General features: G+C 39.5%; 1 protein-coding gene across 3 annotated transcripts in view; it reads left to right on the top strand.

The window, feature by feature from the left end:
• Positions 1-26,891, top strand: part of Ankrd55 (ankyrin repeat domain 55) — an 85,006-nt gene that overhangs the window by 4,825 nt on the left and 53,290 nt on the right. For 2 of the 3 annotated variants that reach the window (XM_048368188.1, XM_048368190.1), the window contains exons 2-3: positions 22,163-22,285; positions 25,386-25,516. In XM_048368188.1, coding sequence (XP_048224145.1) covers positions 22,163-22,285; positions 25,386-25,516 — 254 coding nt within the window. Of the gene's footprint in view, positions 1-22,162; positions 22,286-25,385; positions 25,517-26,891 lie in introns of those variants that run through there. The other variant, XM_048368189.1, reaches the window with a different exon arrangement.

Here is a 26,891-nt window from a genome sequence, read left to right as displayed (position 1 = left end):
ATGAGAAGCTAAATAACAATATTTGAAATTTGCTGAAAGTACAAAAGCTAAAATTGGAGTATACTAAACAAGATGACTCTAAAGGAAGAACAAGCAAACTTAAAAGGGGGTTGGGGAAGAGAGCACTGGGGAGGCAGGCGTGATGGAGAGGGAGGCTGGTAAGGGCTCTGCTGATAATCATCAAGCTGACAGACCAGAACTAAGAGCCTGGCATGAAGCCAGGAGCACTGAGGATAATCCAGAGATCAACTTTCATATTGACAATTTAGATAAAGGGCAACAAGATGACAAATCACTCAGCTATTAGATACCATCAGATTCTCTATTTCTTCTGAGGAGATGTTCCATCTTCTCCTCTCTTGGATAAGAAAGAGAAGAAGGGGGCTGGGGATATGGCCTAGTGGCAAGAGTGCTTGCCTTGTATACATGAGGCCCTGGGTTCGATTCCCCAGCACCACATATACAGAAAACGGCCAGAAGTGGCGCTGTGGCTCAAGTGGCAGAGTGCTAGCCTTGAGCAAAAAGAAGCCAGGGACAGTGCTCAGGCCCTGAGTTCAAGGCCCAGGACTGGCCAAAAAAAAAAAAAAGAAAGAAAGAAAGAAAGAGAAGAAGAAGGGAAAAGAGAGATGGTAGAAGAATCATTTTCCCTCAATATGCTTAGCCATCCAGACCAAGCCTGGGCAAGTGTGTTTACTAGAAACCTCCTCCAATCCTCTCACCCCTGCACACACATCCACACATTTCTCTGCCGCCTTCTTGATGCTGCTCACTTCTCATCGCCAGTCCATTCTGGAGTCTCAGCTGTAACAGATGGAGACTCCCATCGGTTACCACCTTGGAAAACAATGCCTCTAAAACCGGAATACCCTCTCCTCCTCCCCTTCCCAGGCTTCTGTTATGAGCATGTGTAGAAGGAAGCCACTGACTCGCCTCATCCAAACAGCCCAGAAAATGCAAGTGCTTTACTATTAGAGACTAGTGGAATGGCGTCGTTCTTTACAGTGGGCATATTGGTCCCCTGGGTGGGAGTGGGGAGCTTTTGCTGGAGTATGTATCCCAAGAGGATGGGTGCATGTTCATCCTGGAGATCCCCTGCATCTATTTTCCCCCTGGGAATGGTATCTAGGGAGAAAGGATCCTCTGCCTGGGTAGTCACATCTTCTGTATAACTCTGGTATTAGCCACAAGGTCATTGCATTCACTTCAGAAGACCAATCCTCCACTCAGTCCCTGGCCCAGTAATGAGCATTCCCTGCTATCTCTGACCATTGATCTCACAGCACTGCAGAACTAAGCAGCACTGCTTGGCACCTCAGATCTGGAGATTTTCCCTTTTCTGTCAATACTGCCACTTTGTTAGAGGACATGTTAGTGGAGCAAAAAAGGAAACGACCAAACTTGTAGGTGTTTCTGTACAATTACTTAAAGACAATAAATAAAACCAACAATAAGAAGCAGTCCAAAATAGAACTTTAAAAAAGCCTGTAGCTGTTTAAATTTTGAAACAAATGAGAAATAAAACATCTCAGTCGTTTTGAAGTGTGGGATAGTGAGAAGGTAAAGCTCTGGACGCATGGAGAGCTGGGGTCATTGCAGGTGGGATGTGCACAGGCCAGGCAGCAACACAAAGGAAGAGCATGTCTGATGGGGAGATACACGCTAAGCATCCTGGTGATGCTCAGAAAGTCGGAGGCACATTCGGTGCAGTGTCTTGTGTTGTGAGCGTTCTCTCACAGCAATCATCTGTATCTCAGAACATTAAAAGTCATAATAGCTAACTCTAAACTAACAAATAGGTTTGCATGCCTACAAAGGTTACTTTTGATTGACTTCTCTTTGTGAAAATTGCTCACTGATCAAGCTACTCTTATTTTTCTGGGTGTATTAGGAGGGGAAGGGAAGAAAAGAGATTGTACTATCTGTGGGAAGTATTCCCACTTCTATGTGTGCCCTATGAATGCAAAAATCTATGCATGTAGTAATAGTGTTCTAATTACTTTTAACTTGTTTGAAAACAATTAAGGAACTTCATTTGTAGGAATGATATAGAAAAAACTTTGTATGTCTACCCAGACTTATCTATTGTTAACATTTTATCATATTTCCTTTGTTATTTGTTCTTTCCATCTCTGTCTTGGTATGTGTATTTTTCTTCCTGTGTACCTTTATTGATTCTACTGTCTTCATTGCCATTTTTCCTATTTTCCCAATAATGTCTTTTCTGACATTCATCCCCTTCCCTCAGTATGGAGTCCAGTCTAGAATTAAATGTCATATTTAATTATCATGTTACTTTAGACTCCTTTAATCTGAATTGTTCCTATAGACTGTCTTTTATGACATTGACATCTTTTAAAATTATAGTCTCTCTCTTCTTAAATACTTAGTTCCACTTTGGGAGTTTGTCTGGTAGGTTAGGAATGTGGCTTAGTTGTAGACTGCTTGCCTAGCATGCATAAAGCCATGGGTTAGATTCCACAGTTCCATATACACGAAAGAGTTGCAAGTGGTGCTATGACTCAAGTGGTAGAGTGCTAACCTTGAGCAAAAGAAGCTCAGGGACAATGTCCTGGTCCTGAGTTCAAGCCCCAGGACTGGCAAAAAAGGTTTGTTTATTTTATTGGAGTTTTTTTTTTTTTTTTGGCCAGTCCTGGGCCTTGGACTCAGGGCCTGAGCACTGTCCCTGGCTTCTTCCCGCTCAAGGCTAGCACTCTGCCACTTGAGCCACAGCGCCGCTTCTGGCCGTTTTCTGTATATGTGGTGCTGGGGAATCGAACCTAGGGCCTCGTGTATCCGAGGCAGGCACTCTTGCCACTAGGCTATATCCCCAGCCCTTTTATTGGAGTTTTATTGAGTCATCCATGACTGGATTGGTGCTATACACTCTCAGCCAGAGCGCTGTAGCGGAGATGCTGTGTCTCTCCCAAGTTTCCACAGGCTGTTTAAGGCCTTTCTAATCATTATCTCTCAGTAGAGGTATGGCAATACTTGGTGTCAGTTGAAGTTCATTTTTCCCCAATTGTGAAATTGATAGTGTAAGCTTATAGAATGTCCCCCGGCCCATAAGCTCTGCCCTTGGCAATGCGACTCCACCCCTGGCTACCTGAGGGGCAGGTGGAGCACCTCCCACCTTAGTTGCATGAGGGTATAAAGACCCCCCTAAAAGAGAGTTCAGGTGCCATTTTCCTCTCCTCTGTGGGAACTTGGCCTTGCCGGTCTTGCTGGCAATAAACTCTTTTGCTCTACTTGGCTTTGTCTATGGTCTGTGGTTCTTCTGGGACAATTTTCCTTTCAGATAGTAGTACCCTCTTCAAAAGAAAATTTAAGCAATCCAAGAAGGAGTACTGTATACAGAAAATGGTGTATCCCCTCAACTAGCCATGGAAGGGGTCCTCCAGAATCTTAGCCCTAGCATGTTGTCAGAATCTAACTGAATCCACTAACTGTATCCACAGCAGCTCACACACCGTGCTAGGGCTGGTTGTGGCCTCTAAGTAAGAAACAGATCAGGCCAAGAATATTAACCAGGATTCATAGTTAGAAGAAACTACCACTCCGGTTTATTTAGCTTCTCCGAATTCCTAGGCACTGTGGCAAACTCCTCATTCCCACTATCCCATGCAGCCCTTGCCCTAACATCTGGGGAAGATTCTATTTTGATCTGTCCGAGGTCTCTAACTTGTCTAAGCCATACAGGACAGAGGGCAACAAAGCCATGTTAATTGAGGCTTCTGATCCCCAATCCCTTCTAATACTCTCCTTCACACTCACATATGCCTTCTGGATTCTGTCACCTCACTCTACCCACTCTTTCTTGATATCCTGTACCAGGAGGAAGTGAACGTTGAGGCAGCTAGAGTCCCTGGCAGAATGCCAAATTTCATTTCTCTTTTGGTGGAGCTAGAATAGCTATGACTCCCCTGGGCTGGGCTTCCCTTTGAGGGGAGTTTGGCCAAGAGGCCCCAGCAAACTGTGACAGCTTGACCTTTCCCAGGGTGGGGGTGGAGAGGGGATTGAGTTTCCATGGCAGCCTGCCTGGGAAGCAAAGAATGGCTGAGCAGCTATGGAGGGAGACAAGGAGCAGAGGAAGGTTTCAAAGGGAGAGATGGTGCTGGAGTGTGGCCTAAGGAACTAATGTGCTGGGAACCAGGGATCTGCAAGGTCAGGACTTGGCCTCCATCACAGAAGCTCTGAGGTGGGTTCTTTATCGTCCTCCCACTCAGTCTTCTTGTTCTATGCAGCAACAAGTTGACATTTCTCCAAGAGAGAGTTCAGAGAGTTCTGACATTGTAAACAAGGTTACATGAAAGCAGCAGTTGATTTAAAGAAAAGAAAAAGAACCTCTTCAAACTTGGCATTCTATCCTTTGGTGGAGATGGACCACATCTATGATTTTTGATTCACCAGAGTGATGATTCAGAATATAATCTATTTTTTTAACAAAATGTATTTTTTTAAAACGGTGAGGGGGCACCCAAATTCGCCTAGTTGATATTCTTATCCTGATTACCTGCTATTACTTTAAAATGCTATCCTAAAGTTTTGCCTACAAATTAGCTGACTTGGCAGGGATTCCTGAATACAGTCAGAAAGGAATTTCGGTGGATTCATAGGTGTCTACTTGCAGGTAACCAAAGCAGAAACCAGTTTAACAATGGCTCCTGGAACTGCTTTACTTTAAAATATACTTTTCAAATTGCAATGAACCTCGGTGAATAAATAATCCAATTCCCTTCCTCTTTATATGTGGAGACTGAGAGCTAGAGGGGTCAGTCAGGAGTGTACAGCTGTGTACACTGGAACCAAACTGAATGCCCAGATTCACACACTGCCCTGACTCTGTGAGCTAACTGTTTAAGTGCCCTGTTTCTTGCCTTCTTCACCTTGTAAGTTAAGATGAGGACACTACAAAGGGCTGCTATAAATACTGAATTAATTAATACATACAACAAACCTGGCCACACCTGTCCCCAGTAATTGCTCAGTAAGTGTTGGTGTGGGTAACAGAGTGGTTATAAAGATGGTTATAACAGTCCTTATAGGATGGTTATAAGAATTAATGATGTAATATATGTGAAGCCTTGGAACTGTGCCATGCCCCATACCAGTGACTTAGTAAATGACTCTCCTGGGGTCATATGGACAGTATCTCCAAGCTATCTCCTCTGTGATTGGTTCTCAGCACAATATCCTTTTTCATTTGGAAGAACAGAAGCGAAACACTGTACTGGAAGGAAATGAGTTCTCCCAGAAAGCTCCTAGGCCTTGAAGTGTTGTTATTTTCTTTTTCCTATGTGCCTGGTCTTGCTCCTTTGAAACTAAGGAATCTTCTAGATAAAGTCCTTCCCTTTGTTCAAAAGCCAACCTAGCTGATAGAGTTCACCTTGTAGGCAGGTGCCACTCAAGTTTCTAGGCTTCAACTTGCTCTGGTAATCTGTCTAGTTTTGAAGTAGAACCTTGTTATTTTAAAAATTATATTTTATGTTGTTGGACAATTTTGAATAAAAGACATCTTCAATACTGAGTTTTTTTATTATGTTGGATATTCTCACCCATTTTTGTCTCCTCTTTTTGTTTATTTTGCTTTTTGGAATGGTAACACAATCATACCCTTTCAAGGTATAAAAAAAAGTGTCCAACAAATAATTTAACCCTTCCCCAGCCTCCAGCCACCCAGCTCCCCTCCCTAGAAGCAAAGCAATGTAACCAGTTCCTGATGCACCTTTCCAAAGAGATTGCTAAAACAGATAAGCAAATGCTTAAACAGATTCTTCTTCAAAAGATAGTTTTCCATTTACTTTTCCAAATGCAAATGAATCCCTAATGACTTTGACCCCTAGATTGTAAGAACTTTGATTGAAATGGTGCTAAACTTATGTTTATAGTTATCATTAAAGTTTGCTTGTACTATGTAGTCTTCCTTTCTAGGAACCAGGTATATTCCATAAATTCATCTCTTCTGAAGTATCCTACAATAAAGTTCTGTAGTTTCCATTACCTAAATTACAAATATTTTGATGATTTCCTGAGTATTTTATTGTAGTGAATTATTTTCCTCCTTATATTATTTAATACAGACTACTTTAATATGTAATTAAAATTATGATTAACTTAATACAATTCTATTAGTTTTATGGTTAATTCTCTCTGTTGCATGAAAGATGATTATTGTAGTTCTCTCTTTTCCTCAAGGGATTCATTCCAAGATTCCCAGGGTGTGTTGAGAATCAAGGATTGTAACAAACCCTAAACATACTATGTCTTGCTACACAGGCATTCTTATGATGAGGTTTAGTTTTTCTAATTAGACACAGCAAGAGCTTGCCAACAATAACCAATGCTAAATTAGAATTTTAGTAATACACAATGTACCCCCCTTCCTCCTAACCCATCTCCATCTCTGCTTTTCTCTGTTCCCATCTGTCTATTTGTCTGTCTGTCTGTCTCTCTCTCTGTCTCTCTCTCTGTCATACACACACACACACACACACACACACACACACACACACACACACATTTTATACTTTCACTTTAAAGGAAGCACTTCATAGCTTCTCTTTAGTATATTTGAATTTGAGAATCACTGTCCTGGCTCTTTGGGACCCTTTTCAAATAAAGTGAAGGTGCCCTGATCACAGGCACTGTGACACATCAGCAGCCAAAGTGCTAAGCAGGACAGCTGCAAAGTGACTAATGACATATGCAGCGCAGATACGTTTGACAAAGGAATGATTCAGATCCCTTGGGGGACAGAGAAAGACTGCAAAACTTTCATAATGACTCAGAATTGGGTGCAATTTAAAACTTTGATATTTATATCAGGAAACTTCCATTTAATATTGTCAGACTACCTTGACCATGGGTAAGTGAAATGATCTATAAAGGGGTGGTGGGGACTAGTCTAAAGCATTCAGATGAGTGGAAGTACCCCATAGCAATTAAGAATCCTTGCTCCAGGTCTCATGAATGGGTTTCAAATCCTGCTCAGACAATTATTGCTATTAAGTGCAGTATTAGGAGTTATTAAAACTTACATTTCTACATACTACCTACTTCATAAATGACCCAACTGAGATGAAGCAGAGCAGTGCCTACAACTCAAGTCACTATAAAAATTAGCTAGGACTAAATTATGATTATTTTTATTTCTTTGTGGTTATTAATATCATTATTTTCATTTTTTATCCTGTATCAGTTTTTTTGTTTTCCAATTCTTTTACCATTAGACATGATGGTTATAATTATATTAAGAATATAATCTCCTATGTCAAAAAACACTTTTTTTAAAAAAGTAGAGACCAACCTTTATCAAATGTTTTGTAATCTTTTCTAATCATATGTTTTATTTTGTTCTAATGTTATGATATGTTTTATTGAGGCACAGACTCCAAAGTACCTTTCTATACTAGAATAAACTCCATTTGGTCATAAAGTATCATTCTTTTCCTCTCCAGCTGAATTTGTTTTCATATAATTTAATTTACACCTTTTAAGCCATAGGTAATAAATTAGAAAGACTCTCATTATTTTGGTGCTTCAGTAGGAGAATCATTGCTTCTTGGTCATTTGACATCTATCTTAACACTTTACAAGAACACTCTCACTGGCACTGTAGAACCTTAATGCTATTACCACTAGCCTTGATTCCCTCCCTAGTGTGTAACCACCAGGAAATGGGAAGTGTGCTTTCAACTTTGGTATAATGTGTTACAGTTATTTTGTGACAGTGAGCATAATAAGCTCTATCACCACGATGTCAGTGAGACAGCACACTGAGCCACATAGACTATACAATAAGGTGGAGCACAGGCGCAAAGACAGAATGGAATGTGGGAAAGTGAAACGTCCATCCAGCACTAAAGAAAAGTCACAAGTTTGCTAAATCATATGAGGCCTTTGCCTCCCAGTGACTCGGTAGCTACAGACCACAGTTCCTCATCAGTTTCACCACTACTTATGAAATTCTGGATGAGTTGCTTACTGTATCCTTAATAATAAAATAAGAATCACTGTAGTCCCCCCCACACACACTTCCTAAGGCTATTCATAATTCAGTGATATGATCTATAGAAAGCATTCAACACAGTCACAGTGTTTGGCATACAGTGAGTACTATATAACTGGTGACTACCATTTTGACTTTGTTCAGACAGTGACATAGTTCTGAAAAGGCCCTGTGAGCCACACAGTGAGAGCCAATTCTTTTATAGTGATGAAGAGATATTATTCTGTAGAACTGATTATGTGGCAATTTTTACTGACATTTAGACTTGCTTTCAATTCCTTCTGATAAATTACCAACAGTTTAGAATTTTAAAATGTGCAAGAAATACAAAAAAGCTAAGCACTTTGACAGTGGACTGACCACAGTGTTATATGGAATAGGACTAAGGTAGACATTAGCTGTCGTCCCAAAGTCATACACAAACCACTTCACGAGTGTGGTTCTAAGGAATCCCACTCCCCAAATCACAGTTCCACTGAAAGGGCAAAAGGGAGAGTTATTATTAATAAAGATTTAGTAAATGATAAAGTTGTCATCACAAATTTGTTGGGAAAGGGGGAATTATTAATTGAATACTTCAATAAATTGCAATATCTAAAAAGAAAGGTTGAAAATTCCCTATTAACTATGGTTCAATACCAAAAAATAAGTATATTTGCCAAGGATGGCTTTTCTAGAGCAATGAATTGAATTTTACAATGTAGTGTTCATTGATTTTTGTTTACATAAATCGTGATCATGTAGCCATAAAACAAAGCCAAAGCCAATAAAACGAAAGTGAGAACTTAAGATCAACAAGTAAAGACAACTGCAGCATCTAATAACAGATGAAGGGTTAGTGTCTTTATGGGAAACTCTTCCAAATCAATAGATTAAATCATAGAAATAACAAGGCTGAAAGACTGGTAGATAACTCATTAAACTGTATAGAACTAAACATGAACAATAAAATAAATGGCCACTGAACATTTATGTATTATTCTCTGTCATTCACATCAATATTTATTAAGAAATAGTAGTGTACAGTTTTGTTGAGGATGGAGCGAAGCGAGTGACCCCAAGCTCCGCTTGAGAAGCATGTGTTGGTCCACCCTTCTGGGAGGAATTTGACCAAGAGTCAAACTCACTGAACTCCCAGGCTCACTTTGAGGAAAGTAGTACACTTGCCTAGAAAGTATGAGGCCTTGACTTATTTAATCCCTAAGAGAAAGAAAACAGTAGAGAGAGAGAGAGAGAGACAGAGAGAGAGAGAGAGAGAGAGAGAGAGAGAAAGAAAGAAAGAAGAAGAAGAAGAAAGAAAGAAAGAAAGAAAGAAGGAAGAAGAAAGAAAGAAATGTTTAGTCAGGACTTGCTAGAGTACACATAGGGGTAAAGAGCACTAGTTCATAATGCAGTTTCTGAACTTCTGTGACTATTCAAAAATCTTATTTATTACAGTTTGTACCCCCAAGAACTAGTTCGGGATCCAGAAAAAAATTCCATATTCTTGTACCCAGCTTTTTTAGTATTTGAATACAGCTCTCATGTTCAATTGAGTTTACTCTTTTCCAGATTAAACAGGCCATGCTCTTTTAATCTTTTTCATCCCTCACCCCCTGAAAATCCCCAGATAAAATCACAGATAACTGACTCCAACACCTGCCATTCCTATTAAGTGGAATCATATAGTCAACTTGAAAGACAGGGAGATTAGAGAAAAGATGGTTGAAATAATAACACTGGACTTCTTTTCAGTTCCCAAAGCCAGCTCAGCTAGCCTAACTCTTCATAAAATTAATGTAAAATCAACACCTTCCTGATCACCAGTGAGGTTTATGACACAATACTTTAGCATCAAAAAGACTTCAGTGGATGAGAAAACTCGTTTGAGTAGAATGTACACACTCAATTTAGTTAAAAATAATTACCCCATCTTAAAGGTCTTATTCATTAGCGATAATCTTTTCAGGAACTGGTATTATTAAAATGAAAGTGTGTCCTTGAAAGTACATTGTAGAAAGGCCTTCTTACCAGAGATCCACTCAGACACATTTCCTAAAACACAAATGCCATTTCCATGGACCATTCTGACCAAGAGATATGCTAAACATAGAATCCATTCACAGCCTGGAGGAATAATACTCACAGGAACATAGACACTGAGACACAAAGAAACACAACATATGTTGCATGACAAGTCTGGTTATGAGAGAAAGTGGGAGTATGTCTAGATATTTATTACCCTTGAACGAATATTGCTGCAGGATTTCCTTCCCAAAGGAAGTCTCTTTTTTTTCCACCCCCACAGCATAATGCTTGCTTTAATTACATGTTCTCTCAATCAGTACAATGCAGAATGTAAGTTTACAAAACATTCTTAAAAATCTCAAGCAATGCACCCTAAGACAGAAAAACATTTCAGCTCCCAGAATCACTTCATCCTTCTGCAAGCCAGAGTGTCTCACTCAGGGGAAAGAAGAGAGGTGCCTATGTACAGCAAAGCAGAAATGTGGACAATAGTACTAAGTATTCTTACACTAATAATTTTCATTATGATCACACCTGGATTTGTGCCAGACTAGGCTTTCAGCATTTAATGTGAGTTAACTCATAGGCTATTCTTTTCCCATTTGGCAAGATGAGGGAATAGAAAGGCTGAACAAAGTCACGTAGCGAGCATGTAAGTGGCAGAGCCAGGATTCAGGTTGCAACATAGAGTTAGAGCTCCTACAATTTCTGAATACAACCTACAGGGGGTCCATGGTGTGAGTCACATGCTGTATATGATATGAATCTATTGAGACTGATTTTGTTTCAATGTCAGCCAATGATATCAGTTCTGGAATGACTCTTAATTCTCAATGGAACTGGCACCAACCTTGCTCAAGGCCCACTGTCAAGTCCCACATCAAGTCCCACAGAGACTCTTCATCACCAGTGGGTGGCGATGTTGTTATATGGAGCCACTGGGGTGCACCAAAAGTTTGGTTCCTTCCCTGAAAGAGAAAAGGCTTGTCTTTATTCAAAAGGTTATTCTGGCTAGCCCTTTACTGCCCTGTAGCTTCCAGGACAATTCTTCAGAATGAAAGGAGACTATAACTAGGAGAATGTCCACACATGTTTTTCACATAAGTGACCTTCTCTTGCCCTGCCAGAATGTCCCCAGTATATGTCTCAAGCAAAAATTAGACATTTATCTTCCTTTTAGGGCCTGTCATGTTCTTATTAAGTGGTAGAGATTTTCCTCATCTTTGTACCCAACTTTTGCTATTTATGGGAGATGCTGCGTAAATGAGTCAATAAAAAAATGTAAGTACTTCAGAGGCAAGTAGTTCCACTCTAAGGAGCAATCTATAAACATCTGCATAGGCCTTTAGCATCACCCCAAATGAACCCAGACTTCATGGTGACTCAGATGGGCTCAGTCACTCAGGGAGCCCCAAAATAGAACCAACCAAATTACTTAAACGATCAAGTTTAAACTCTCGAAGCTGCAGTACTCAATTTACATTTACAACAAAAAGATCACAAGTTATACAGAACAAGTTTCAAACTGACTAGGTAAGTTCAATAGGAAGGAAGGATGGAAAGGGAAGGGAAGGGAAGAGGAAGGAAAGAACAAAGAGGAGAGAAGATTGACATGTTTTGGATTTCTGTGTCACTTTTAGATATGTTAGGTGGGTTTTGTGACCTTCAGTAGAAAGGTATTTTCTGTCCCTGCTTTGGATTTTACAAGGATCATCAATCATTCTTCTTATTGCACCTGTTGTTTCTACAGCTTTTCTCATTTCTATAGAAATTCTGTGCATGAGGTTTAAGCTAAAGCCCAGTGGTTTTCATTAACTGCAGTTTAGGTTTGTTGTTTCTGCACAACCTCTCAGGAAATTCCTTCATTTCCTATCCCCTAATCCCTCTGTGGTTTAGTAACTTATCCCAGGGCTAAAAGGGACTCTGAATGCCATTCTGCTCAGCTCTGCAAGGCTTCACTTCCCTGTTCTTCATTCTGTAACTGAATTCCTTCTAAACACATTTCCTGGATGGCCTTCTAGCCAAACTGGTCATCTTCAACAACAGGAAACTCATTACCTCTTGAGGTGACCTGGAACATTTTTATTTTTACAAGGCTCTAACAATACAAATACCTTTCTCCCTGCCAGTCAACCATTACCACCCTTCACTGCTGAAGTTTCCAAGAATAATTTAACCATAATATTGCTTGCAGAAAAGTCTTTGAAAACACAATTCTGTTTACACAAAGAACAAAGTATTTGGAATTAAACTTAACCAAAGAGGTAAAATCCATGTGTGCTGAATACTACAATGCATTGTTGTAAGAAATTAAAGAAGCACCGATGAATGAAACACTATTCTCAATTAGAAGACTTAATATTGCTACAATGTCAATAGTACCCAATCATACTAAAAATTCAATCTTTATTGATCCCAATACAGAAATGGGAAAAATCCAACCTACAATGTATATATAATCTCAAAGAGACTCCCACCCAAGATATCCAAGACAAATTTATGTTAAAAAATAGGCAAAGTTGTAAGTATCATATTTTTGTAAGTATCATATCAAAGCTTACTACAAAACTAGAGCAAATAAAAAACATGGTGCTCACATAAAAAATTGACTTAAATAATAATGGACATATGAGAGTCTAGAAATAATCCCATATCTCTGGTTCACTAGTCTTTTACAAGAATACTAATACCATAGGGAATAGTCCTTTTAACACTTAGTGCTTGAGCAACAAGCTAGCCACATGGGAAAGACTATAACTGGATTTTTTTCTTCTTTTTTATTTATACTTTTTTCTTAGTTTATCAGTACCAGGGGTTGAACTCAAGGCCTTGCAGTTGCTAGGCAGATTCTCTACCATTTGAACCATATCCACCCAAAAGGGAGACATATTCTTTTCTTTTGTGTCAATACCAGGTCTTGAATTTAGGACCTACTACTTCCCAGCTTCCTTGCTCCTAGCTGGTGCTATGTCACCTAAGCTATTCCTCCAGCCCCCTACTAGATCCTTAACTTACACCCTATTTAAAATAACAAAAAATCTAGATCTAAGATCCAATCAGAAACGTAGAACTATCAAGCTCTTTATCCCACAGTACCCTTGCTTCTGCTGATGACCCCCTCACTCCCCACCTCCCCCACCCCCAACCAGATAGATAGTCTGTTTTTACACTCAGGTCCAATTTTTACTGTTGTAGTTTTAGGTCTAGATTCCACATATGAATGAAAGTTTTTATGGTTGTTTACATGCATTTCCTTTATGGAGAAAGATGTTGAACATTTCCTCATGTATTCATTAGATATTAATGTTCAATTCATTTGTCCATTTATGAATTTAATCACTTATTCTTTTGCTGTTTGTTTGGTTATTTGGGGGATTTTTTTTAGCTTTTTGTGTGTATTCTGGATACTGATCCTTTGAGTAGTTGGCAAACACTTCTATCCCCTTTGCAGCTGTCTCTTAATTCTCATAATTATTTCCTTGGAGGTGTAGAAACTTTTAAATTTGATACAATCCAATTTGTCAGTTCTTGTTCTTCTTTTCTAGGCCATTTTCTGTTTGGAAAAATAATTGCCTATACCTATATCTTCTATTGTTTTTCCTATATTGTCCTGTAGTGATTTCAGAGGTTCAAATTTTACATTAAGATCTTGGGTCCATTTGGATCCAATCAGAGATCTTTACACAGGGTGAGCGATAGGCATCCAGTCTTAGTCCTCTCCACAGAGATAGCCTGTTTCCCTAGCACTATTCGTTGAAGAATGTGTCTTTTCTCCAAGTGAATGATTTTGGCTCCTTTTTTCAAAAAGGATCAGGTGTTTGTACTTGTAAGGGGTTAACTTCTGTGATCTATTCTGATACATTGATTTTCCTGTTTATTTTCGTCGTATGGCCAGGAATTCCACCACTATAATTGAATAGGAGTGGTAAGAATGGACTGATGCCATTCCTGACTTTAGAGGACATGATTTTAGTTTTTCTCCACTTAATATGATGTTGGCTATAGATCTGTCATAATTGATCTTTATTATTTATTGAGGTACATTTCTTCTATTTCCACCTTAGACATTTTATCATAAAAGGATATTGAATTTTCTCAAAGCCTTTTCTAGCATTTATTGTTATGATTATGAGACTTCTTTGTTTTTGTCAGTCATGGGGCTTGAACTCTAGGGCCTGAGCCCTGAACTCTTCAGCTCAAGGTTAGCACCCTACCACTTGAACCACAGCACCACTTCTAGTTTTCTGGTGGTTAATTGGAGATAAGATTGTCACGGACTTTCCTGCCTGGGCTGTCCTGAGTAGCTAGGATTACAGGTGTGAGCCACCAGAGCCCAGCAATTATGAAACTTTTTTTGCTTTTATTCTGTTTATATGCTGTACATTTATCAATTGCATATGTTGAACCACCCTTGCATCCCCAAAATGAAAGCAACTTGATCGTTTTAATGTACTGTTGAATTCAGTTGACAAACATTTTATTGAGAACTTTTGTGTGTAGGGTCACCAAGGAAATTGAGCTGTAACTTTTTGTTTTTCTTCCGCTCTGTTAACAAAGCTTTCAACTGGTTTTTTTTTTCAGGTTTTTAAAATTAACCTTTATTTAACATGTACTTCACAGAAAAAATATATAAGCAAAAAACAAAGTATTATTGCCACAAACAGTTCAGTGGGACATGACTGTCTAGATTCTCATGTACATGCACCAATCCCTTTTAAGTAACTGAGGTCCTATGGTATACGTCATGCTTTTCCAAATGTTATAACTTCACCAATTAAAAATACCAAAGCTGCATGAATATTTGGATATCCAAGAATAAACTGTACCAACTCAATCTGTGGTTAAAAGATTTGCAATCCTGCTTTTCGTAGGGATAAAAATTTCACTGAAGAAAAAAATGGCAGCAGGCTTCTAGACAGAAGTAGTAACAGAGTTTTTTTTTTTATATGAGCTATTGAGCTTTCAATTTTCAGAATGTCAATTTGATATGTACATATATTTATATATTTCTGTTCAATTCCTCCTTCACATACTGCATTATTTTCCTTATTTCATTCGGCTGTTGATTTGAAGCCTCTTGGAGTTCATTCAACTGCTTATTTGTATCCTTAGGAACTTATACATATTTTCTCTATTTTTGTGGCCCTTTTTTTTTAACCATTGCTCTGTTTTACTTTTATTTATTCTTATTGTAATGGTGATGTACAGAGGGGTCACAGTTACATAAGATTGGCAATGAGTACATTTCTTTTTGAACAGTATCACCTCTTCCCTCATTTTCTCCCATTTTTTTTTCCCTTCCAACTTCCTCCTCCACAAGTTGTATAGTTCATTTCAGCATAGTGTCTGGTGAGTATCACTGTTGCATGTGTTCACACTTTATCCCACCATTATTGTGCTCCCCGTTACCCTCCCCAAATAAAAAAATTTACATATAAGACAAAAGGCACAGAAATCAAAATCAACAACAAAGGAGAAAAAAGCAAAATAACAAAAGAAAAACCCTCGTGTTTCCCTTTCTTGGAATTCCTTTTGATAAGCATCATTTTATGTGATCAAATGCAAGTAGCTATTGAGCCTTTGTGATCATCTCCTAAGAATATCCTCCTTTGGTCTCACTGTGTGAATGTTTACAGCCCTGTTTAACTTATCATGTCCAAGTATAACTTTTTGTTTATTTGTAGACACATAAGTATATTCTAATTACTACAAATGAGGGAAACCACACAATCTCTGTTTCTTTTACTTAGCTTAATATAATTTTTTCAAACTCTTCCCATTTCCTTACTAATGATGAACTATCATTCTTTCTGATGGAAGCATAGAACCAATGGGATAGAATAGAAGACCCAGAAATGACCCCATAGACCTATAGCCATCTAATATTTGATAAGGGAACCAAAAACACGGGATGGAAGAAAGACAGACTTCAACAAATGCTACTGGCAGAATTGGTTATCCATGTGCAGAAAACTGAAGCTAGAGCCTTATATATCACCTTGCACCAGAATCAATTCCAAATGGGTCAAAGACCTCAAAGTAAGACAAGATACCATGAAAATACGACAGGAAGAGATAGGGGAAACACTTGGGTTCCTAAACAGGGGTGGAAACTTTCTAAGTAGTGATCCAGAATCACAAAAAATCAAGGAAATACTGGATAAATCAGATTGCATCAAACTGAAGAGTTTCTGCACGACACAGAACATAGGTAGCAAGGTAAATAGAAAGCACACAGAATAGGAGAAGAATTTTACTAGCTGTGCATCAGATAAGGGCCTCATATTGTCATTGTTCTTTTAAGTTCATTGTTTGAAATTTAACTCTACTCTTCAAGTTTTGTGGGTTTTTTGTTTTTTGTTTTGTTTTTTTTTTGGCCAGTCCTGGGCTTGGACTCAGGGCCTGAGCACTGTTCCTGGCTTCTTTTTGCTCAAGGCTAGCACTCTGCCACTTGAGCCACAGCACCACTTCTGGCTGTTTTCTGTATATGTGGTGCTGGGGAATTGAACCCAGGGCCTCATGTATACGAGGCAAGCACTCTTGCCACTAGGCCATATCCCCAGCCCCAGTTTTGTGGCTTTTTTTGGCCAGTCCTGGGCCTTGAACTCAGGGCCTGAGCATTGTCCCTGGCTTCTTTTTGCTCAAGGCTAGCACTCTGCCACTTGAGCCGCAGCACCACTTCTGGCTTTTTCTATATTTGTGGTGCTGAGGAATCGAACCCAGAGCTTCATGTATGCGAGGCAAGCACTCTACCACTAGTCCATATTCCCAGCCCCTCTTCAAGTTTTTTTTTTTTTTTATTGTGGATTTAATTGACTTGGAGGAGACACAGAGAGAAGTGAATTACTCAATGTGTTCTGTGGAAGAAGAAGCTGTAGAAACTTTGTAGCTCAGAGTTTGTGCTTGGACTCTCAGAATGAAGTTCCCAGTGGGCAAGGCCCAGTGCTTTCAGACTCTAAAGAGTTTACCTCTCTGTGGTGACAGGAAGAGGTTGTGGGTGTCTCATGATCTGATAGGTCTGGGCATGATTTTGATGGTATGGAAACGGCTCTGACTCACCCAATAGTCAATCCATGGCAGCTAGAATGAGGCTGACTATAAAGCCAATCACAAGCTCAGGACTTTGTTTCCATCCGAATTGCAGGCAGTGGAACTAGCTCCTGGTCAGGCTTCCCTGGCTTCCTATGGCCTCTGTTCCTTAACACTACCAGTTCAGGTTCTTATTGCTAAAACTCTCTGTAGGCCTATATCAGACTCCCCTCTCTCCTCTCCTTGACTACCTCTCTTCTCTTTCTTCCACCCTAGACTCTGTAGATGCCACAAGACTCTCTGAGACACGAGTATTCCTTATTTTCAGGGCCCCAGATGATTTCAGTCCCAAGTAGTAAGCTCTTTCTCAACATGAGGTCTTGCTATCACCTTCCAAGAAAAAGAAAGTGATTCATAGCCTTTCTTCACCAAGGCTAGCCTTCTTCTACATTGGAGCAATCACTATCTCACAAATCCCTGTGCGGAGTTGAAGGCTTGCTGGAGGTGTGGAGTTACTTGGAATTGTGACTCTGTTACGAAAGCCATCTGCTTTTCCTTGTGATAGCTTCTTAGGTTTCTTATCTTTGAAGTGTCATTGCTTTCCTCTGCTGCATGCCTTTCTCTGTGCTTTTCTGCTGTCCTGCTACTTCTGTTGTGATTCTCAATGCTTTTCTTCCCTTCTTCTCTTCAGAATATAGTTGCTCCTGCATTATCTGACTCTTCTCATTCACAGAATCAAAACTGTAAAGACTTCTAACCCAACATTTTCCTCTACCTCTCTTATCACAGATTTTTTTTTTTTAACCAGACCTGGGGCTTGAACTCTGGGCCTGGGCTTCTTCTTGCTCAAGGCTAGCACTCTGCCACTTGAGCCACAGCGCCACTTCTGGCCATTTTCTGTATATGTGGTGCTGGGGAATCGAACCCAGGGCCTCATGTATACGAGGCAAGCACTCTTGCCACTAGGCCATATCCCCAGCCCCCTACATTACAGATTTTTAATTAAGAAAATTTTTGAAGTTCTAAAGGCTGTTACCATGACCTCATGGCATAATCTGCAGAGTAAACACATCTGTTTTCTTCAGCCATTTCTCATGGGGCATGAATGAAATCTATTCTACCTCTTTCCAGTCACTTTCCTCTGAATGTTCTCTGGCCACTTGTAACCCACTTAGTTCATAACCCATAACCTTACTATGACACTGACCAGTTATGAATAGAAGGGTCCTATCACCCACCATCTCAATATGGTTCCTAGACTATCAGTAATGCAGCTCGAGTTCCTCCTAGTTTATTTAAACCAGGCTAATTCCTATGGAGCTAACTAAAACTCAAAGCTTTTTTTTTTTTCTAGTGTGCCACTACTAGAATCTTTTATTGGTTAGAAATTTTTCAGTGACAAAAGCTAAGATCAAAGGTATTCACACAGTAGCATGCAAACTGGTTTAAGCAAAAAGGGAACTTATTAGCACATGTAACTATTCCAGGCGCCATACTGGCTTAAGGTGTGTCTTGATTCGGTTTAAATGACATCACCAGGTCTCAACTATTTCCTTCTCTTGCTCCAGCTCTGCCCTTCTCCTGGTTTTATCTTCATTCTTCTTAGACAAGTTCTCCACCCATAAGATGTCACCAGGCTCTCTGGTTCATGGTTGGCAGAACAAGGCAAAAGCATTGTTCCCAACTATGCTAGGCAAAGTGTGTTTGTTTTTCACACTGTAATTGGGTCACATCCATGAATCAGTCTCTGAGGCCAGGATAATGCCAATGCCAAGAGGTCTACGTGACCACATGTTCCTCGCCTCATCGGGATATAGTCAATGCACTGAATCAGCCTGTGGGCTGAATATGGAGCAGAAGTGGTGCTCAGAGAATAATCGAGTTACAGCTGGGCAAGAGGAGCTTGAGCTACAAAAAGGATAGGTTAAAGTAAGTGTTGAATCAGCCAAGATATTTTACCCTTCCTGTTAAATTCCACCTTATTGAAATCATTCTGGAAAAATGTTTTGTGAATTCTCATTTTTTTCAGATAATGCAGCTTCATGTAAGATGAACATGCTTACTTTTATTTTCAAGTCTTTGTTTTTTTAATCACTTAAGTTTAGGTAATGTTTTAAATGATACTGGGGTTTGGAGTTAGGGCTTCATACTCCCCTAAGGAGGCAGAGAACCACTTGAACCATGACCTCTGCTTACAACATTAGTTCCATTTCAGATAACATCTTATGTTAGCGCCTGCAGCTGGCCTCAGACCACACCCCCCCCCCCATATACACCTACCTCCCTTGTAGCTACAAACACACACACCACCACACAGGGCTTATAGGTTGAGATGAGGGGGTTTACCAACTTTTGTTTAGCCAGATATGCCTTGAACCATGATTCTCCTAATCCCTGCTTCTAAGGTAGTTAGGGGTGTGAGCCACCACACTCGACCCCTAGTTTTATTTTCTATTGTACAAAATAACGGCTTTCCTTGCAACATTTTCATCTGTGGATCTTATTCACCTTGCTATTATTCACATTTATCCTCCCCTCTCTGTTGGTCCCCTTTCTCTTCCCAAGAAGTCCTCTCTCTCTTTCCATATCTTTCTCTAACTATCTAGATTCCACATGTGAAAGAAAACATGCAGCATTTGTTTTTCTGAGTCTGGTTTTTTTCTGTTCATATATTCTCCAATTCCATCCACTTTCTTGAAAAATGACATGATTTCACTCTTTTTTATTGCCGAATAAAAAATTATAGATACCATTCGTTGGTTGATAGATACTTTATCTGATTCTGTTATTATCTATTATTATAATTACATATAGTACTGCACTAAATATAGATCTGCAAGTGTCTATATTATATGCTGGCTTACATTCCTTTAGGTCTATGCCAAAAATATTATAGCTAGAACTACCATAGGGTAGTAGGGTAGTTCTAGTTTCAGTTTAGGGTTTTGTTGGTGTTTTTGAGGAACATCTAGAATGATTTCCATGGTATCTAGCTTACTTTATATTCCCACCAACAGTGTGTAAGGTTTGTTTTCTGCTACATCCTTGTCAGTATTTTTTATTTGTTTTCTTGACGATCTGTGTGCTTATTTTATTGCTCTCAGTCATGAACAGGTTGTAAGTACATTTGTATATGTTATGTATGCTCATTATATGGTATACCCACAATTCTGGCTGCTCCTTGAAATTCCACTAGAATCTTCTTCTCGAGGTTATATTATCAGCATCTTTGGTTGTGTACCTATGACCAGTTCTTGGTCCTTAAGTCTGGGTTTTGTTGCTTATACCCAAGCAAGATGGGTAGCAAGACGGGAAGGTTTTAAATGGATGATATACTGGACAATTTACTGATTCTTTATTAGTCATCATCAAGAGGCCTTTTTCCCCTAAATGCCTCACACATTTAATGTTATCTAAAAAAGATTATTTTTATTAAAAGAGCATTAGTAGTAGCAAAGTATAAACAATGTTTACAAAATACTAGACCATGTTCCAAAAGCATGAGGAATTTATAATTAATTCATTTTTCCATACAATAGCCACATAAGTGGCCATCATCACCATTATGAAGGCCCAGCAAGGATAACTGATCCCCATTCACATAACTGGTCAGTACAAGCAGAACCTGTACCTAAGTTGTCTGGTTCCAGTGTTTCCTAACTTAATACACAAGTACATTTAGTCTGGACACCACTTCCAGTCTCCATGTAAACGTGCAGTTGAGGCTTCTTTACAAAAAAAGTACTATGGACAAATTAAGAAACAACCAGTCACTTTACAAAACATTGTTGTCATAAAGTAAGTCATTTTCAATAACAAGTACTTCCTACTATAGACTAACTGGTTTCAAACCATTATTGATTTCTTAAAAAGACTAAGACAGAGAGACTAACCCAATGGCTGGGACTCTGGCCAACTGAAGATCCAGTAGATCTGAAAAACATTGTTAGCATAATTATATTGGTAGAAAAGTACAACAACTTAAAACAAAACTTACATAGGTTTTCTCAGAATAGTGGTTATGTTTAGGGGAAAACTGTCTAGGAAAGTTGAGTAAGTAGAGGAGATGAACACTGCTTCTCAGCAGGGCTTTTGTCTTGAGGATCTTGCTTCTCAGTTTTCCTAGTGCTTCTCCAGAGCTGCTTGTCCCACAATTCTGTTGTCATCTTTGCCAATATTATTAGTTGGGTCAAATGTCAAAGGTACAAAGCATACAAATGGCTACCAATTCAAATGAAATGCCATTTCATGAAATCTCAGGTGGTTAAAACACAGGGGCTTTCACAAAAGGACAGCATAGAAAGACAAACTAGGATCTAAGACTATCACCAAGGATGAACACCAGTGCTGCTATCAGCTGAAGGAGAATGGGAAGAGCTGGTTATCAAAGGATCCAATGAGAACTGGCTCTGAAAAGGAAGAGCACCTGGAAAAGGGAAAGAGGACACTTCTCAACACTATGAGGGGGTGTGTGTGTGTGTGTGTGTGTGTGTGTGTGTGTGTGTGTCTGTGTGTCTGTGTGTCTATGTGTGTGTGTGTGTGTGTGTGTGTGTGTGTGTGTGTGTGTGTGTGTGTGAAGAATTGCCCCATCTGCTTCCCCAGTCCCTAGTCTTCTGCTTCCCATGGCCATGAAAGTGGGTAAGGGCATTTGGGGCTACAGTCAGCAAGGGTCAACCCTCACAGTACCAGGCAGGATGGCAAGGGTACTGAGTGTTTCTGGAGCGTGGATCACAATGCTTCTTTCAAAGACAGATAAGCTAAAGCATGAGAAGACAAGTGACATGTTTCAGGTCGAAAAGTAAAACCAAGAACCAAAATGAAGACCCCACTTCCTTCTGTGGTCTTACTAATTTGCAAAACCTGAATGCCTGAAGTCAGCACATCTAAAAGGATATCTAATTGCGTAGGCTCCTTTCCAACATGGGGTGGTGTTCCAAATGGCCCGTAGTGGCTCACCTCTCTGCTGAGGTGGTAAAGGAGGATTTGATAAGGATGACTCAAAACTCTTCTTGCTTTCTTCAGAAAGGTTGAATGAATCATTTGTGTGGGTGACACTTTGGGTGTTCTTCAGTGAGTGAATTCACTCCACACATTAACAGTGTGTGTGTTTGATTCATGGAGGTGACTCAGCTGAAGATGTTGACTTGACCATGGTGTACCAGGCAGCGTCTAATGGAGATGTCAATGCTCTGACTGCAGTGATCAGGGAAGACCCTTCCATCCTGGAATGCTGTGACAGTGAAGGTGAGATATTTATGCATTTCAAATCTACTCTTTGGCCTTATCTTTTTGAGATAGCAATAGTAATAAAATTATTTCTGACTGGTCACTTTGATACTAGAGGTGTTTTGCCTGTGCAGATACCTTTGCATAATGATATTAGACATAGAGCTTCAAAATCTTTTACATCACACCTTATGTGAATTTGTTTCTAATATATTTGTAGCAAAGTATATTAGTATATTAGCATATACTAATTAATATAGTATACTAGTACTCCAGGGCCTGTCCAAGTTTAAATAAGTCATTTGTCATATAGAGAAACAGGAAAATCTCAAGTTGAATGAAAAAGGATAATCAATAAATGCCAATATTAAAGCAATGCTCAGTGCGGGGAGGACTTTAACATTAACTTTATACCTTACGAAGGAAGGAAAACTCAATTACGAATCTAAGTTTTCACCTCAAGAGCTTAGATGAAGAGCCAAATAAACGGAAAGAAAGACAAAGGGAAAGAATAATAGAGGAAAGATGAAACTGAAAACATAAAAGCAACAGAAAAAGAATCAATGAAACAGGAAACTGATTCAATGAAAAGATCAATAAATTTGACAAGCCTCTAGTGATACTGATGAAAACAATGGAAGAAAGCACATTTCCTTTATTAGAATGAACACTAAAAATAGCACACAGACTCTATAGATGTCTAGCAGGTACTAAGGAAGTAATACAGAGAACTCTACACACATAAATTTGACAGCTTAGATTAAATGGGCTGATTCTTATGTTTAGTTCTTCTTTTATGTCACCCAAAAAGTTTGATAACTTTTTATTGTTACTATAAAAGTGATGTACACAGGGGTTATAGTTATATAAGTCAAGTAATGAGTACATTTATTTTTGAACAGTGTTACAGTCTTAAGACAAACAGTCTTAAGTTTGATAATTTTTATCAAAACACATTTTTTTCATATGTAGCATTACTGGGGATTGAACTTAGAGACTGGGCCTTGTCCCTGAGTTTTTTCACTCAAGTCTAGCACTTTACCACTTGAGCCACAGCATTCCTTCTGGATTAGGGGGCAGTTAATTGGAGATGAGAATCTTACAAACTTTCCTAACCAGGTTGGCTTCAAACCATGATCTTCTGTTAAAAGAACTAATAAAGAAAATTTAAAGATGATGAGATCACAACTTGGAGATTCAGCTTACGGTGGAGTCAGAGGAATGTTCTTAGAAAAATGTATGCATAAGCTAGAATCTTAAGATAGATGCAAATTAGCCAGAGCATGTCATTCTTTGAACATAATATCTAAAATTGTATTTGTTTATGTACTGAATATTTTAGATTCACAAATTGTTTTCAGAATTGTCTGATTCAGAATGTGTTCCTCCCCACCCCAGGAGTTATAAGTATTACTTTTTTTTTTTTTTTTTTTGCCAGTCCTGGGCCTTGGACTCAGGGCCTGAGCACTGTCCCTGGCTTCTTCCCGCTCAAGGCTAGCACTCTGCCACTTGAGCCACAGCGCCGCTTCTGGCCGTTTTCTGTATATGTGGTGCTGGGGAATCGAACCTAGGGCCTCGTGTATCCGAGGCAGGCACTCTTGCCACTAGGCTATATCCCCAGCCCATAAGTATTACTTTTGACAGGAAAAAAAATAGGAAGGAAAAGGAGATGGAAAAGAGAGGAAACTGCTACTGTTTAAAGACACAGTCTTTGCTTTTACCAAGCAGATACCTGAATATATCTTAGAGGGATGGATATGGTGAGACATTCAGTTGCTAGTTGCAATCATTCAGTGAGAACAACAGTCTGGAGATCTACCCATTTTCAGGGATCTTTGAGGATCATAGCTTGCAGTTCATGAATGAATCTCAAGCTGAACATAAATCTCCAGGCAAAAGACATCTAATAAGTCTCCACTGGAAAAGAGGTTGTGCTTGAGGTTTTGTGTCTTTTCCTAAAGAAAGGTGAACAACCTGAATTCTAACTCACTGGGCTGGCTTGTTCCAAAAGCTCTGCAAAGTTAATCAAAATGTGACATTTCATCTCTAGTTTTATTCAGGAAAAGATACACTTAAAAACCAAATTCTGGGTGAGGAAAGAGGTAACATTGTCCAGAAAAAAATGCACACTTGAGAAATGTACTCACTACCTTATGTATGTATGTAACTGTAATTAACCCCTCTGTACATCACCTTGACAATACAATTAAATTTAAAATACAGAATTTAAAAACTCATTACCTGACTATATAACTGTAACCCTTCTGCATATGCCTTTATAATAACAATAAAAATATTTAAATGCTGGGTTGGGAAGGAGGGCTGAGAATATTCAAAGGGGTGACATTGACCAACACATATTATCATCACAAACTGCTTTGTTGGATGGCAACTCCATTATATTACTTCTTAAAAATAATTTTTAAAATTATAGATTGTATTTTTAAAAGGATTCATTATATCCATATTCTACTTTGTTGAATGGCAACTTGTTTGCACAAGTATTAAAGAAAAAATTACAAAACAAAAACAAATGCTGATCTGGAGCCTGGAGCTCAGCAATGAGGACACCTGCCTAGCAAGTGCAAAGACCAAGTTCAAACTCCAGCACCACAAAACCAAACGAGATCAAACAAAAACAGATATCTTTACCTATACGTATCCTAAAATCGAGATAGATATGACAGATGGCTCATTTTAGCAAAAATCTGTGCTCCTTTGTCTAGGCTATCAACTGGCTTTATCACTTACCAACTCCACTAAAGCATGCTTAAGTTTGTCTGCCAAAGGCCCTTCCAGCTTCAGCCTGTGAAGTCAAATCACCAGAAACCTGCCCATTAGGTCCCAAATTATACAGATCCCTGAGACAAATTTTTTTTTTAAATATCCTTGGCCCAGAATGTTTCCATTAACCAACCATTTCAAAAGAAATGAAGAAATGCCAGAAAGAGAATGCATCATTTGTGTAAATGAAGTCACAATTGTCTTCACCTCTCTGAGTTCCACATGGTTCACAATTCAACAGCTGTGTTTATCAATGCTGCAAAGAGCAAAATAAATCAACAGGCAAATGAAGTCTGCTCATGAACTTCCTTAAGTCAAACATGTCTCGTTGCAGGGTGCACACCCTTAATGCATGCGGTTTCTGGACGTCAAGTGGACACAGTGAAGCTGCTATTGAAGATGGGGGCCAATATCAACACACAGGATGCGTATGGTCGCACCAGCTTATGCCTGGCAACCTACCTGGTACCAGCTTGTGTCTATGAAGGGGGCTAAGGAGTGTGGTGCTAAAGGTGTCCTCTGGGTCTCACTTGGACAAATGTAGCTAGCTAGGAGACTCAAACTCGAAACTTAACTCCAATCATCTGAACAACTTATATCACCACTTAGACTTGGTTTTGTGGAGTTAAGTCATTTTTGTATTCTTCATATGTGAAGTGAGAGGTGAGGGCACCATTGGAGAAACATTCTTTTCTATCTTAACACCAGAATTTCCCTTGAAACATCTTTGGACACTTGATTTTTTAAAAAAAGTCTTCTTTAAAATAACCTTAAGAAAACATAACTCTTTGAAGATCAGTTAACAGCTGAGGGGTTGGCTATGTTGAGGGGAAGCTCCAGGCTGAGGAATGTAAGAAGTGATGGAAAGCGGGAAGGATGGGTGAGGGGAGTGGGGAGGAGAGGAAGTACCAGATTCTTAGAGGTAGCAGCAGTCAGGTCACAGTCAGTTGCCAGTCAGAAATTGTACTGCCAATGCCACTCCAGATTTCTGTTCAGCCTTGCCCCTAAAGTGGTCTTGGTGAAAACTCAGCAAAAATCCCCAACCCCCACTCCTTTTAAATCTTCCCTGTGAGCTTCCTGAGAGGCCTGCCTCAAGCTTCTGTCCAACAAGTTCTAAGCACCTCAGACAGGCATCATTCTTCCTCTGTATCAAGGTATCCCAGGGGTCTTTACATGACCACCATCTTTTTGAACCTGTTGTCTTTGCATGTGCTACAGTTACCCATTGACAATGGTGGATTTGCCCCAGACTAGCCCTGTAGGAAGGGCCCTGCACCTTCAGTGCAATCAGTGCTGACTGGCTGCACATAGTTCTCTTTCTGTTGTGATGATTTTATTGCTACCATCTTCCCAGAGAGTAACACATTTTCCTCCCCCAATCACACCACCCCTTCCCGCTTCCATCCAGATTTCAAGAGTGCATTGCCCAATTTTCACAGAGATTTTCTGTAGAACCTACTTTTTTTTCACTTTTCATTCCTATGCATAGTTCCTGTAAGACTCACAAACAAATATGGGCAGAATCTTTCAATGTGTTCTACAGATCTGTGATGTTGATATCAGTTGAAGAGTTTGTTTCCAATGCAGGCTCCTGGGAGGCCACCTTAGACCTTTCTAGAGAGATAGGTGCCCTGGGATGGAGTCTGTCAGGTAAACAGACTTCCTTGGCAACTTCTGTGTCTACTCAGTTTGAAGAGCATTGCTCTAGCTGAGAATTCCTATCTCAGACAGACGTACCATGGTCCTCTGGCCCTCTCTGTCTCTTCCATGGCAACACAAGAGCTCACAGTTGCTCTTGCTACAGACATTTAGTTTCCAAGCTGAAGAAAGAGAGAGAGAG

Source organism: Perognathus longimembris, chromosome 19, assembly GCF_023159225.1.
Source record: "Perognathus longimembris pacificus isolate PPM17 chromosome 19, ASM2315922v1, whole genome shotgun sequence".
Taxonomy (NCBI): Eukaryota; Metazoa; Chordata; class Mammalia; order Rodentia; family Heteromyidae; genus Perognathus; species Perognathus longimembris.
The sequence above is the reverse complement of the archived record's forward strand: the minus strand, read 5'-3'. Positions and strand labels throughout refer to the sequence as shown.